General features: G+C 35.0%; 1 protein-coding gene across 1 annotated transcript in view; it reads right to left on the bottom strand.

The window, feature by feature from the left end:
* Positions 1 to 12,006: 12,006 nt before the first annotated feature.
* Positions 12,007 to 16,675, bottom strand: part of LOC104910212 (gamma-aminobutyric acid type B receptor subunit 2-like) — a 53,588-nt gene continuing 48,919 nt past the window's right edge. Inside the window, exons 4-5 of the mRNA XM_031552766.1 lie at positions 15,696 to 15,887; positions 12,007 to 14,318 (exon numbers count right to left, since the gene is read on the bottom strand). Of these exons, the coding sequence (XP_031408626.1) occupies positions 13,833 to 14,318; positions 15,696 to 15,887 (678 nt within the window). The 3' untranslated portion in view covers positions 12,007 to 13,832. The remainder of the gene's footprint in view (positions 14,319 to 15,695; positions 15,888 to 16,675) is intronic.

Below are 16,675 nucleotides of genomic sequence, written 5' to 3'. Positions count from 1 at the left end.
TCTTCTGAAGCTATTTATAAGATTAAACAAACAAAAACTCCTGCCTTCAGGAACATGGACAGCAAAAGAAGTCAGTGTTTATAGTGATACAAGGCATAGTTAAACAAACTAGAGTGCAGTCAAAGGCAACAATGAAAATCGTAAGGTGGGGAAGTGAAAGTGCCTGTGTCTGTCAGAAGCTGTCTTTGCGATGCCATGTATTGAGAAAATTTCTCTCACTCACAAACATTGCCATTCAAGAAAGATGTGAATTAATAAAATTCAGGAAGGCACAGTAAAAAAAGCAGCTATTGCCAACATCATGCATGTCAAGTACTACTTCCTCTCTCAAATCACACATTTAAATAAAAGTTCTGCTCATTGCCACTTTTTAACACATGCATTGGTACAGGAATTTAAATCTAATTAAAGACACAGGGATTAATTTCCTGTCAAGGATTAAGATCTTTCTATCTATCCAGTACTGAATAGCAAATAAAAAGATATATTGCCACAAATATTTGAAGGAAGCACTAAAGAAAAATGCCTTTTCTTTTAGCTGCTGCAAAGATAGTCAAAGGAGAACTATAACAGGAGAAGCAGATTAGATCTACAGCACAAAGAAGGCTGGGAGATAGAAATATGTCTTCAATAAAGACTTCAAACTTTGGTCATGACCACTAAGGTTCTGTTGCAAGTACAGAGGAAAGAGAAAAAGACAGTGCCAACATGGAGTAGAATATAGATGGTGTTCAAGAACAAAACATGCACACAGGTCTTCAAAGAAGTGTGGCACAATGTCTGCAAAGCAAACCATGCACATCTGAATAACTACCATCAGTGTTTAAACAAAACAGATAGTGTACATTATGAATATAAACTATGCCTTATTTTTGCTGTGAAACAAATATCAAAGCTTAAAGGGACCTGAAATTAAAGTTGTATTTACCTAAGAGGTTGTGGTTACTGCATGGAACTTTTTTCATTACTTGAACTGGAAGACAATTGAAACAACAAAAACAGAACAGTATGAATGTAACAGAGATTAAATACTTCATTATGATGAGAAAAAAATCTTTTGTTTGAATGAAATTTAGTAATTTAGAAAAAAATACTTTGGTAGAAAAAGATCATCATCCCTCTTTTTTCACCTCCTAAGTTCTCATTAAAGCTGAAGGGAATTGCTGTGCTTCTGATTTTTTCACTTGTTCCCCTTTCCATATGCAAGTCCGTGCTGAATGGATTACAGTGGTGATTCACAGGGCACTGGACCAAGATTGTTCCTGGCTACTACTTCCTATGTAGTGGCAGGCATCACTGAACATTGTGGAAAGTGGTCTGAGACATATTCATATGAAGGATGGAAGAGAAAGTAAGATTGTAGTACTATATTGTGGTTGCACCAAATAGGACTTCACTTTTATTGCCTGTTTCCATGATTTGTATTATCTTAAAAAGCATTTGGAGAACTAAAAAAAGAAAGCCAACCTAACACTACAGCTTTTATTGTAATTCTGTTATTTCCATTTGGTACTACTTTTATAACTGTTAAGATAAAAAAATACATGCAGTTTGCAGAAGTAAAGCATGCAGTATCTCTGATAACATCATCGTTTGGGTTGTAGCACTGCACTGCATGTCATTCAGAGAAGTGAATAGCATGTCATAAACTAGATTTTCATCTGTGACAAGCCCCCCAGGCTGTGGCATGCCTTTATTGAAAAGCCCAAGTCTGACGTGCCTTTAATTTCACTGAGATGCACATTAAAAATTGTATAATACTCACATTTCATATAGCAAGTTTATTCTTCTCACTGTTAGCCTTTGTGGCATTGCAAAACAGCTCCACAAAGAGAAGTTCCAAACATTAACTATCTGAGGGAAGTGTTTCTTTTACTTGGACACAGATTATCTTGCAAAACAAAGAACTTACTCTTTTAAGACTTGATTCAATACAGCCATTTACCAGCCCATTTGGAATACACGTGCTTAATATTCAGTGTGCTCTTAAGCACTTCACTTAATCACAGCCTAAGAGAAAGAGCAGTATAAACAGTCTGAAAGCCTTGGGGAAAATACGTTGCATAATTCAACTATTCTACCCTCAATATTTTAAAGTATCTCTATTAAGAAGTAGAGAAAGAATATTCTACAGTTTTTAAACACCTTTTTACATGTCTCATCTTCTCTCCATTTTACAGTGGAGAAAAAAAAAGCTGTTTTACATTTGTAAATTGCCAATAGGAAAGGTCTTCCATCTCTGCTGTAATATTTATATAGAATTCTTTCTAATATCACCCCCTTTTAGCACTCATCATCAGGTGAATGTTTGACCAACTTACTAATTCGTCAAAATGGTTAGTCAAAATACCCTAAATGTATAAGGCAGATGATCTGATTACCAGAGTATCCTATCTCCCTTCCTGCGGAAACTCTACAGATTTATTTCAATTAGAAATGTAGTTATATATATATATATATATATATATATACATATATGCATATATTTAGACGCACACTAGAAGTTATCCAAGTAGATCAATATTCTAGGAGCTTCTCTGCATCTTTACTTGCCTGAACATTTTTAACACCTGACATTTACTAATACATTATACAAATATTTCAGCCTAAAATGCCCCAAATGCTCAAATATTAAAAATAAAAAAAAATCTAAAAAGCAATAATTGAAGAGATCATTAGGTTTTCCTTCCTTTCTTCCTTCCATGTATATTCTACTTGCAGTTTCTACAGCTACAGAAATTTATGAGCCTAGCTACTCACATGCCACTACTTGGGTTTTAGAGGGAAGCATGCTTGCTATTCATGATCTACAACACTTACTTTTCCACATTTTCTGACCCACATCTATTTCTATATCCACATGGATTTCTATTCAGTCTCATAAACTTTTACCTGTAGCCCAGAAGCAGCTCAGATTCACATTAGAAGTACTCTGGATCAGGTGGCATCCCTTCCTTCACAGCTATGGGTCACCTCAAAGTGAATAAATGGTTGCTGCTCTGTCCCTTGGGACTTAACAGCTAAGTTTTGGGAATACACTAAAGCAGAGGAAAAGCTTAATTTGATCTTCTGCAATGCCAGGAATTACCTGCCATGAGACAATGGTGGAGAGAAGGTGGTAAGAAATAGAGAAGTTTTAAAAGTTAATATGAAAAATAGTAGGAAATAGTTTTAAAACTTACTGTGTAACTATCTAGAAGAAATGCCAGTGTAAAACTTTAACTTTGCTGTGTTTCACTAACATAATTGCAGGCTGCAAGAATTCTATTTTCAACTAGAGCACCTCTCCAAGGAAGAAAACTAGTTCATCACAGAAGTCATGACTGCCAGAAAAGAGGAGCAGTGATGTATGAAAGTATAACCCATTGAACATCAGACCTGACAACCTCAGAGCATCTCCAGGCTAAGTCAGCTAATAACACCATTTTTAATATTTCAGCTAAATTCATAATACTCAGCAAAATTCTATAGTCAAGTTCAGAATATTTTTGCCTTAAGCTGTCATAAAGTTTAACAGCAGAGTGTATGTTAACTGGTGAAGCCAAAATCTCAGAAGTACTGAATATGAACCGGGAATTAAAATAAAGTATTACATCTTTATTTTTTATTTTTTTGGCAAAAAGGAAAAAAAAGTACATTGCAAAATATTTCTTAGGGGAAAATTTTGTTCTTTGGTGCACAGAAAAACTCCCGTCACGCTAAGTTCCAATTTTTATAATGTTAATGTGGGTCACTTTCACTAATGACAAAAAAAGACTCAATTTGATAAGCTTTTTTTAATTGACCATTGATAGGGTAACCTAGATGAAAACAGAACATAAATTAAAAGAATGCCATGCAACTATTAAGCAGTGGAAAGAAGTCATCCAATTAATCTAAATCAATCTATCTTTGCAAATATTACGGAGTATCCAAAACAGTAATTAAAGAATTAAAAGAGGGCTAAAAGGATAAAAAGGATGAAAAAGTAGGAACTACCTTTATATTTTGTTCATTCCTTAAAGAAAGTGACTTCAAGCTTTGGACATATTTAGAAATATATTTAACATCTATATGTTTTAATCATTTTTTAAACTCTCAATACTTACATAAAGCCAAACAGATGTTGAGATTTTAGAGTAGTATGATAACAACTCTACAAATAGCAAAAGACTTATTCTGAAGATTTTCATAAAGTGGTTTATGAATAGTCTTCCTATTGCTTCAACCTCCATAATACAATCTGTACCCACTCTGAGCTTCCTCTTTTATCTCCTTTCCATATTACTATTTCGTATTTCCAAATATCTGATGCCCAATTAAGAATTATACTTTTGTGCCAAAAGAATATGTATAACCATCCAGCACAGCGGATCACTAAAATATTCAGCATTTTTATAATTTACAAAATCTACATTAGAAGTTACAGCCTTTTATAGGCATCAGTAGATGTTACCTTGTAAATTGCTACACTCTACCACATTATTTCAACTGCTTATAGTTATTTGATATCTGAGTCATGTAATTCCACACAGTACTCTATCTAGCGCCATTCTCCAAATGTGCTTGAAAAAAATCATGTCTAATCATTCATACAGCACTACAACTATCAGCTCTCTTGAAATGTATTCATCAATTCTAGAAAAGCTTTCTTTTTTAAATTTTCAGGATTTTAGAATAACATTTTAAGCTATATCCGAAAGTTAAAACAGTTTTCTAGGTAAGGACCTCCTCCTGCTCACAATGAAGTTAAAAGAGATTTGCCACTGACTGCAATAGGAATGGGATAAAACCAGTAAAATCTTACTATATTTTGCCTTTACAGTGAAATAATGATAAAACATAATGTCCAATAAATGAAGTTACAGTAATAATACTAAAACACCATTTTGCATCTTTATAGCATTTATGATCCCAAAAGAGTCCTGGTGTAAAGCTAGTAAATAATATCTTCCTTATCTATGTGAAATCTCAGGGAAAGTTTTAGGTATACAGAATAGAATTACTGGAGCTGGAACAATCCCAAGGCAGCAGGGCTAACATCTGTTCCAGTGGAAAATAAAATAAGATCTGCAAATTCCTCAAGCACTCAGGAAAATTCAGTTTTATACAACCATGAAAATATGTTCTCTCTACATTCATACTGTTTTTTAACTCTAGATTCATAGTTGAAAAGTATTCATATCTCAAATTCTGAGCTAACTCAGGCTCTTCTGTGGTGTTCAATTCTAGAAAAGGAACAAGAAGGCAGGTAGAGGGAGGAATTTGCAATCTGAGGCTGATGCAGGATAATTAATCTTGCTTCTCCAACCACTGAGCATGCTGAGAGCATAAGCTGCAACTGAAGTCTGTGGTATGTCTGGTAAATTTTATTCCCAAGCCACTGGGCAGCTGAGGGTTTGGGCATATCCATGGAAGACATCTTTGGTTGTAATTTCAAATGGAGCCATAGCAGATAGAAGCAGTAGCATCTGTAAATTCACCTTATAGTTCTATTTCTTCTCTTAGCAACACCAAATGCAGGAATTACTATACCACTGGAAATCACTGTTACTACGGAAGGTACTTGATTTGTAGATTTTTTCCATACGTGATTGCATCATCTGCAAATCTCTCACCTGGAGTCAATTCAGCTGTGCCCATACCAGACTCTATTTGATTCATAGACCATCTGCCAGCTAACCATAAAAAAGCTTATTTGGCTCTCCAGGACCATCATGCTCCGTCTAGTGAATACTTACATGGCCCATCTAGTAAACAAATGGCCCATACAGATGTGTCTATATCAGACATATTTCTATGGAATGAATATAATTTGTTAGAGCTCTACTCTTCAACAAGGACAGTAAAATCAGCTTCAAGAAAAGCACAGCCAGGTGAGATAGCGTTCTTTAAACTCTATGCACTATTAAATAAATCAGAAGGTACACTGCAGAATTGAAATTCAGAACTGCTTGGTGATAGAGATTATATAAAAACCTTCTAGGAAATCTGTCCCATTATATTTTCTTAAATACACTTTTTTGTACAGTCTTCAATTCCAGACTTAGGGTTAAAAAAATATGAAAAGAAAAGGTAAGAACCATAGCTACAGATTTGATCCGTCTCTCAGGACCACCCCATTCAGATCCCTCTTCCTGCTGACTCTTCCTCCACTCTCTCCACTGAATATCTCTTGGTGAAGACACAGTCTTCCTCTCCTCTCTAGTACAGCAACCTGGCTTTGCTTCTCCCTGCTGCCCAGGCTCACAACCACCTTTACACAACTTGTAATATCCACTTGGCATACTCCACCTCATTATGAATAGTTCTTCCATGAGTGGCAGGAAGTTTCCACTTTTTCACGAGGTTCAGTATTGCTCTTGAAGGTGATAATACTGGAAAGAGGCTTGAAATAATTTTTACCTGTGTTATGTAATCACGAAATGCATAAAATTATTTGCCATAATTTGAGTTTGCTATAATTTAAGTTTCATTCTGAACAGTGTTATGATTTGAAGCAGCACAAGCAATTTGATTTTAACTTTGAGACACGTATTTAACTCATTTAAATGAATGATCAAATCCACAAAAAATGCTAAGTCTATGAGCCATTTTTCATCTTCAAGTTCAGGCACAAATTTTCCTTTTGAGTCCATTAATGACTGGATTTCATTTTGCAAATCATAAAATCTTTTTAGTATTTTACCCTGATTTAGATACTTCAGAAAAGTAAAGGACGCCCTCTTAATCAGCATCCATACTTCTAAGGAATTCCTGGAATTGGTGATGATTCAATCCATTGGACTTTATGAAATTCACAGCTTTGATCGTGATTTGCACAACATTATCCATTTTTAATGCTTTTGCGCATAAATTTTTTTTTTGATGTTATGAAGCAGCAATACTTCAGCAAATGTCAGTTGCTGGCAGAAGTTGCATTATCTTTTATTAATTAAATAAATCCCTCTTTTTTACCAGCTGTCATCTGGGCACTACCAAGAACTATACCAGATAAGTTGACAAGGATTAAAGAAAAATACTTTAATGTAATTTTTAGTGCTTCATACAGATCAAGAGATTTAGTAATTTGAATGGCACCAAGGACACTATTTCTTCACTGACATTATATTCATTATCAATACCTCTAATAAAAATGATAAGCTTAGCCACATCTGTATCATCAGTACTTTCATCTATCACCAAAACATGAAATTTGAAATTAGCAATTTTACTCTCCTGATTCTTTTGATAGATTTTCCTATTTCTTCAGACTGAGGAAGCTGAGAGATATTATCCAGAGCTTAGAAAAGATTTTATTAGCTCTGCTGTAAATGCATGTTATTCATTTATTTTCATCAAACATCTGCCTAGGAAAATGACAGATGCAGTAATAAGTGTTCTACAACTTCACACTAAAGTCTTTTTTATTGCCACCTACTATATCTATTAAATCATCAACTGTTGATTAGCTTGAGGGCTAATCTTGAAATGGCACTGTTAATCTCAGCTTTCACTTTAGAAAGTTTGTGTTTCCTTCTATATGCAGTTTCCTAATGAGCAAACATTTTTTATGATCCTATGCTAACTTGTTTAACAGCTCTCCATTTTGGTGGACATTTATTTCCTAACCAAACTGGCTCAATCAAGAGCAAATAATCCTCCAACCCACTGTATCACTCTCAGTTGCTCATCTGAGTTGGGTAATGCAGTGGAAGGGAGTAAGAAAGTAAGAGATTCACCACATTTATTTTCACTGGGGGAAGTTAAGATTCAAGGTTAATGTAGGAGGTCTTTCATACAGCCAGACCCCAACTTCTTGTGCTACACAAGAAATCTTGTAACAGGAAGAAAGTTCTGAAAAAGGAAAAGGAAACAAGGCACTAAGTTATGACTGATTCACACTCATAACCCATGTGGTCAGGTGTGGAAAAAACTGAGATCTGCTAGTAGTGGGGCAGGGTTATGAGCACAAGCGTGTGTATACATATATATGTATATGTAGCTTTTTGATTGCATTTTCCTAGCTTACTGAAATTCTCCACAACACTCAATTATGTATAATGGCCCCTTTTTAAAGTGTTAGGTATTACATTTCACACTAGACCCTCTCCTCCCTCCTTTTATGAAATTAAATGTACTTTGAAAGAACAATCTTATATTAATAAGGAGCTACTTTATTAAAATTTCTGCCCTCCCCCAACTCTTTTACTGTCTTCTCTGCCTCAGCCATGGCAAAAATAAATAAATAAATAAATGAAAAATTAGACTCTAGGTATAAATAACTTGAGCTCTGATATGGAACTATTAATGCAAAATTGACTGCAGTGATCAATGCCACTACAGAAATGCTTGTCAGACACACCTATTAAGCATAAATTCTCTTAGCTAAAGTCCTAATTGATTCAATTTGATTCTGTGCCACAGAACCAGGTATTTCTCAATTTGACAAGTCTAAGGATTGTTGTTTTTCCCAGTGAAATAAATTTTCTATGCCATGAAGCAAATACTTCCTTGCTGATGCTATTCTGATGCTAATACCACCAATATTCCTGAAATACTTTGGACAGCACAGGGGCTGCTGAAGCCTGGAAAGTGGATGCAGACTGCTAAAATCAATCTTCAGAAATAATCAGCATCAACACACAAAATGAACTTCGTATCAATAAGCATTTCCAGTTCTGAAACATGACTGGATCAGTTTGAATGCAGGATGCCATGGACAAGCATGAAAGCTATTTCATGGCAATGCTTTCAATTCTTCAGCAGCTACTGTGATGGAATTTTATCATACTGTACTACAGTCTCTGACTGACATAAGAGGAAATATAACATTGTATTTAATTTTCTTTCTCCTTCACTGTAATTCATTTTTAAATACACACAAATAATAGATACCAATAAGGATGAGAAATACATTATCGATTCCGAATCACAGACAACAGCAATAAACTCAAGCAACAGAATACCCTACTGGAACAGAGCACAAATGTCAAAGATTAAAGAGATTATAAAATTGTAAAAATGCTTTTAAAAGTACTTTTTAGAATAATGCTGTATTATCCACTAAAAAAGTATTAACAATTATCTCCAACACATACTGTATTTTTACCACCACCTGGCTATACTATGGAACACCTACAAACAGCATATTGACAGCAAATGTGGTATTTAATATATCTTTCCAAGCATAGTCAACATTTTTTTCCTAACAGATAACATTTTTGCAGTTCTAAGTTTACTATGTAATCTTCCATAGTCCTTAAAAAGGGAAAGAAAAAAAAAAAAAAAAGGGGTGGTGGTGGGGGAATGACTTATTTTCCTACAATTTTCTAGATGAGTTTAATTCAATAAGCACTAAATATGAGTGCTTCCTGAAAAGACCCCTGAAAGACAGCTCTAATTCTTCATTAATAATCAAGCTTCCAAGTTTTATTATGCTACTACTACATTAAGTAAATGTAGTTTTTCTTTCCTTCATCCTTTAGGAAAACAATCTTGCTTTAAGATAATTATTCCAGCCTGGAAAATACTCTTTATTTTTCACACATACTTGATGTGTACCTTATTGGTAATATCCTATTTACTGCTGTGTGATAGACAAAAAGACAGATAGAAAGATAGATAGATCTCACAGATAAATTTTGTTTCTCATCACTTCATCACTCAGCACTGATTCAAAGCAGTAACATTTCAACAGAAACCTCTATAGATACTCCAACTCTAAAATACCTCCAGTGGATCTGTCAGCTATACAAGGGGATATCTCATACATCTAAAGTGGCTCAAAATACATTGTACTTCTTATCTTTCATTTTCTGACACTTCAGTTATCAGAAAGAAGATGTTATTTCACAAAAGGAGACATATTTAGCCAGGAAACAGGTATATGGTGGTTTATAAATCATGCAGGTGACAAGGCTGCATCCCATTTACAAAACTGGTTCTATCTTGATTAAGAAAACTGGGGAAAAAATGTCCAAAATCCTTTACGAGATCTTTGTTATAGTAACTCTCCATAAGTGAGTGTTTTGGTAGGTACATAATTAGGAAAAATTTAAACTTAGTTCCAGATCAAAAGAACTCCCATCTAGGACATTGGTAGTTGCAGTCAGACCATTCTAACCATGAACTTATTCAGCCTCTGTGGATCTGGCTGCAGAATTAGAACATTCAGATTAATAATATTGTAGGAGCATCCCCTGCAGCTCTTTTGTCTATTTGTATCGCATTTTTCATCACAAAAGTCTTTTTATTTGTACAACAGTGTCTGACTTACCTTTTTTTTAAAAAAAAAAAAAAAAAGAGTAGCAGATAACTACATTATTGCTTCCTGATAAAACACCAGATAGTACTTCTTTCCTTGCTCTGTATTCCAAATACACACATTTTACTGTAAGTTTGATAACCTCAGTGAGAATATAATAAGAAAAGGAATCATTTTTTTTAGGGAAAAAAAACGTCTGGAGAAAGAACAGAACCTTCAGCAATGTTTAAAGAATAGCTATAATGTCCCTCTCTACTCTGCCCTCATGAGGCCCCATCTGGAGTACTGCAGTCAGGTCTGGGGCCTCCAATTCAGGAAAGATGTGGAGCTGTTGGATTGAGTCCAGAGAAGGGCCACAAAGATGATCAGAGGGCTGGAGCACCTCTCCTACGAAGACAGGCTGAGAGAGCTGGGCTTGTTCAGCCTGGAGAAAACCTAATTTCAGCTTTCCAGTATTTAAACGGGGATTATAAACAGGAAAGGAATCAACTTTTTACAAGGGTAGACAGTGATAGGACAAAGGGAATGATTTTAAGCTCAAGGAGGGAAGGTTTAGATTATATGTCAGGGAGAATTTCTTTACCAAGAGAGTGGTAAGGTGCTGGAACAGGCTGCCCAGAGAGGTTGAGGATGCTCCATCCCTGGAGGTGTTCAAGGCCAAGTTGGATGGGGTTCTGGGCAACCTGGTCTAGTACCAGATCTGGAGGTTGGTGACCCTGCCTGTGGCAGCGTGGTTAGAACTTGATCCTTGGGGTTCCTTCCAACCCAAGCCATTCTATGATTCTATGATTCTATGAATTTCCTTTCTAACCATGATTTCTGACAGTAAAGCAGAACAAACAACATCAATGAACTGAAATTCTGATGTGTAAAAGAGGATTACTCATGTCAAGTCTTCAGGCAGTAGCATAAGCCATTTTCTAAATCTTGTTTCCAAGAAAAAAAAAATTGATTAAAAAAACAGAACAGAAAACTGGAAAAAAAAAAATCTATAATCAGGAAGTGGCACCCACTTCACTCCCAGCAAGTCTTTTCAAACTTATTAACAAAACAAAACAAAACAAAATTAAACAACTAACCTCCATCACCGCGAAATGCCACACAAATACTGGGTAAAGGGAATTCTGATATATGATGTCACAGTGTTTCTGATATCATGTGCAAAGAGAGCATATGAAAGATGACAGTGACCATGACAATGATTCTTAATAGATTCTGCATTTTCAGATTCTTGTCTTCACCTTCTTCACTTTCCCCTCCTAACCATTAAAACATACTTTACTGCATCCTGGGATAACATTTTTGAATACTGATCAGACTCCTCTCATTTCTTCTTTCAGAAATTCATTTTATATTTGGTGTAGATTATACCCAGTAATAAATGAATGAGCTTTTCCTGTTTAAAATAAGTTATCAAAAATAAACTGTAAAAATTTTGTATTTAAGTATTTTTCTGGAAATTAAAATTACATTAAAATGTGATCTGCCACTCCCAGACCTAAGGACTGCATTCCCATTAATGTGTTAAATTAGGTCAAAAAGGAAAGCAATGTATTAGACTGAAGAATTTAAAGTTCAAAAATATTTCTGGTAAGTTTCAATCTGTTCCTTTGACTTTCTGAACAGTGTAATTCAAAACTTTCATGTCTGCTTTGAAATTCTTCTTTCACTTTCTAGAAAACTTTATGTATTGTTTGTTCTAATTACATCTTAAGGAAGTCTATCTGCTATAGGTTTTCTTGTTTTCTTATCTTTTTGATTAGAATATTTTTTAGAACATATTGTAGGAACAAGAAGCATGATCCTTTACAAACAAGAAAATAGAAAACAAACTTAATATACTGTACTTATCACTATGTACTTGAACAAACAACACAAGTATAATCTATATTTTTCAATGAATTAGTTAATGATTACACTGCTAACATAAAGCAAATGCCAGATTTGGTCGCGCATTGTCACAGTGACTTGGTAAAATACTCTTAAAAAAAAACATTTTAGAAAGTGATTCAGACAAATATTAAACACACTGAATAATCTTGCAGTAATTTCATTAAAAATGGAACATGTAAAGTACATCAGCATGGTTGAATATGGTTGGTAAATCTTTGATTCATTCCTTCCCTAAAGGGATGTTCACATTTGAGTTTTTGCTAAAATTAAGATAAAAGAATCTTCCACATCTTAGAGGTGCTGGTTTTTTTCTTTCTTTTTTTTTTTGTTTGTTTGTTTTTTCTTTTTCCTTGAGGGTGAGGGGCAGTGATTTAGCCAGTAGAGAGCAATTAAATAGTTTTAATGACATCTATCAGTTTTAAAATAATGGGCTTCCTGGACTAAACAGCAGGCAAAAAAGAATAAGATGGTAAAAACAAAGCTGTGTAGCCAAAATAGAATTTCATCCACCTTGAGAGATGCTGTGCTTGAATTAACTCAGGACATACATGTCTGAGTCCCCATAGAGTCTGGTTTACAGCTGTCACTGACTGATTTATCAACAATGTGGTTTTGTTATAAATGCAAAATACTTTTACTATAGCCTTCAGCTAAACAAAACGTAAAAAGAAAGCAAATTTTGTACTGTATTTGCAACTAGATTCCAGTACTACCTCGCCACACAATTGCTCATTAATTACAAATCCTAAATTAGTTTCAGTTGTATTGTGATACAAAGCAGGTTTCCTCAGCAGTTAACAAGGACACCAAAAAGTTGAGCCTGCACTCATTTTTGATATGTACACTTTGACATTTCCTCCTTGAAACAATCTGTGACATGTATGACAACCTTAGTTCTGCTGCTTCAAAATGTTTTGAGGTTAACTGATTTCCAAGACAATTTAAATTAACTCAGGGATAGAATGTGACAAGCAACTGCACAGTAGCAGAAATGATGCCAACTTTCTGCATGCTCTTGCCATAGAGATATTCCTAAAGCACTGCTTGTATTCACCACTGAATTACATGTTTCTTCAGAACTCTGATTTCCTTATCTAACCATGTTGCAGGCCAACATGCTGCATTAAAAAAAAAAGGATGCCAGAAGCTTCTCTCATTTGCTATAACTACTGGCCACCGTGAAGATCATCCTCCCTAAAATGGAGCCTGCTCAGCTCTCTTGAAAGAGAATAGCTCTGCACATTCTTGAACATGTGTACTCCTTCAAATTCTGACATCTCATAGACAGTTAAGCAATTTTAGGGCTACATTCCTTAGTGCCTCTGCTAAAAAACAGGAGCAGTGTCAAAGAAAAAGTTACCATGAATTTGCAATGGTGTCACTGAAAGAGTTAGATTAGTATTGCATGTGATTATGTGTGTTCAGTCATAACTACCAAGCTTTGTACTTGACTGTGAAAAATTAGAAAATTTAAAAATATGTAAATACCTCCTGAAATATAATGGTGGATGTTTTAGGATGTACAGCACTGGAGTTGGAGATATTAGCGTACTATATAGTGCACTATAACCTATTACTGAAAATAAAAGATGTGGGAAAATAGGTGTTTTCAGTTTGCATCCCAGGTACATCTTAACTACAAAAACTCTCACTTGAAAGGGCACTGCAACTTACAGCACTCATGGTTCCCTTAAGACCATTCTGGGTTGTTAATTCAGATCACATCAATGCTTAAAAATTTGATAACTGAGTAATTAAACAGTGTCATCTCTTGGCAGCAGAAGACAGGTAATAAGCAAAGCATCCACTTTAATTGCAAAGATAAATTAGGAATCTCTGAAAATAAAAGAAATACACACCTATCTTTCTTTTTCAAGAGTATTTTAAATGCAGTGCTTACTGGAGCTACTGACTTAAAATCATGAGTTCCCTCCTCCCCCAGAAATTGCTGCTTAGGACTTACTGTTACTCCGAAGAAGTTCGTTTCATTCATAGCATCCAGAAAAATTTTGCCAAGTTTGTGATTTGTGTAATTAAAATCTTCAATTTTTTGGTGCTTGTTGGTGGCATTGAGATATTTCATTGCACGCTGCAAGGTCTTGGCAATCACCCATATTCCATCATAGGCGTAACCATGAAATTTGCTGGATTGTCCATCACCACGCTTTGCGTTGTATTCCCTTTCATATTGTTGTGGAGTCTGCAGAGGAGAAAAATTTCAGTTTTACTTCAATATTTAACATTTCACTGATTGGTGTCCATACAGGACAAGGGGGAATGTCCTTAAACTAAATGAGGGAAGATTTATATTAAATGTTAAGAGGAAATTCTTTACTCAGAGGGTGGTGAGGCCCTGGCACAGGCTGTACAGAGAAGCTGTAGATGCCCCATCCCTGGGGGAGTTCAAGGCCAGGTTGGATAGGGCCCTGAGCAGCTGAGCTGGTGGATGGCAAATCTGCCACCTTAGAATTCAGTTACCTTTAATGTGCCTTCCAATCCAAGCCATGCTATGATTCTAGGAAACCTGAACCATAAAGTGCATGCTCTAGTTTAGATAAATGTATCACTAACATGGAAAAGCAAAGCAGGAATTAAGAAAGAAACGGTAATTCCAAAAATGTGTGCTGTCTATGTTACAAAACTGATGGTGAGGCCACGAGGGGGATTTAGGAGACAGAGAGACTGAAAAGTAGTTCTGCTTCTCTGTATGAAGGACAGCTTTATTTATTTTGCTTTCATACAGAAGGCTTTAGTTCAATCAAAACTATCAGCATGAGATGCATACTGGTGAGCCATAATGCTAGAACATAGAGTCTGTATCCCTGAAGATAAATGCTCTGATTATACTCTATAGAATAATACAAATCAAATGATCTTTACTTAAGTAACTACTTGCTTAATGTGCAATTATTTGAGTTGCAATTTGCCTATATTTTACAAGTTTACTATGCTCTTTACGATGTGCTCTCTTATGATGAGTTGCCTTTTCATAAAGTTGCCTTTCCTGCTCACTCAGCAAAACATGAAAAACAACAGATGAAAAAATGATGAAACATAGCAAAATCAAGCATGTTTATTCATTGATGAGAGTTTGCAGGCATTTATACTATGATAAAATGTTATGTACTTTATGGAAATACTATATTTATATGTTTAAAGGAACCCCCTCCAATTCAGAGAGGCACAAATAATCAATGACATCAGACATTTGCAGGACTAGGGATAAACATAAATGTTTTCTATTCTGTAAACAAAAATGTTAATTTGCCATAATGCAACATGTGATATTGAAGACTAATTCAAGCTTTATTGTGTATTTATCTGTAAGGTCCATAAAGGGTAAAGACAACAGTATTTACGCAAGGGACTTTAGAGCTTTTAAGGAAATTCTCCCTGGAGAGAATTTGAATGGATTTTTAAATATTTAAGAATTGTGAATCAGTGGAAGAAAGAGAATAACAATGATGACTGCCAACTCTCTGCAGAAACACCTTGTAGTTTGGCCTACCTCCTCTGTGCTTTACTGTGCCAAGATGCTTGAAGACCATAACAAATTAGTAGGAGGAAAAATACTAACCCTTCCTGATATGGTCTTATTCATTTTTGAACTGAGAGGCTCAAAATCCACTCCAATATAACCTTCCATGGCTGCAAGAAGATTTTTGCTGAGACATTGTGAGGAATTAATCCAGGATTCCCACCAAAGGTTTTCATACCATCCTGGGATAATCCACTGATATTTGCTGCCATACATTTCTTCAACATAAGCCTATAATGAAAAAAAAAATAGAAAAGGTATTTTAATAGACATATTAAACATTTTTAAAAAAGTTTCTCTTCATGGTTTTTGTTTGTTTTTCCCTTTAATAACAAAACAATGTCCTTACTGAAAGATAAAAACATATTTAGAACAGTTCAGAATAATTGCTTTCTAACAATGAAGACTCCTTTCTTGAATATTTCTGACTTTAGAACTAAGTTCCTGAGGAGAGAATTTGATAAAATCTGGTTTGTTTTCAATAGATCATTCACTCAAAAGCAGAATAGAATATTGAATTCTAAGACCAGGAGAGAGGAGGAACACTGGCAGAAGGCACCTTGTTTCCATCAGAAATTTTACATAACACAGCTGTTACATGTGTGGTAGGGCCACATTTAAGCTAAATTTCACCAGCACATAAACCAGGGTATTGTCAAACAAACAAACAAACAAAAAAAAATTGGAGCTGAGACAAGATGAAGTCTCAGTGTTGCAAATATGAGTGATGTGACTGAGATAAAGTAGAGACCACAAGAACATTAAGTAAGCACTTTCTTCTCTTACTCTGAGGAGTAAGAATCAGTGGTAACCTCATAAAGCAAGCAACCATCAGTGACTTTTTTTTTTTTTTCAGTAAAAAATTTCTTCTATTCCATTTAGATACTGAACACCACCCACTGTACTTTCAGTTACTGAGATGATGGTTATCTCCTTTAAATACATAGCAGACACATCTATCAGGAAACAGACCTACTCAATAAGCACATCTGCTGATGTACCTAAAAGCAGATCTATTC

Source organism: Meleagris gallopavo, chromosome 3, assembly GCF_000146605.3.
Source record: "Meleagris gallopavo isolate NT-WF06-2002-E0010 breed Aviagen turkey brand Nicholas breeding stock chromosome 3, Turkey_5.1, whole genome shotgun sequence".
NCBI classification, from domain to species: Eukaryota; Metazoa; Chordata; class Aves; order Galliformes; family Phasianidae; genus Meleagris; species Meleagris gallopavo.
The sequence above is the reverse complement of the archived record's forward strand: the minus strand, read 5'-3'. Positions and strand labels throughout refer to the sequence as shown.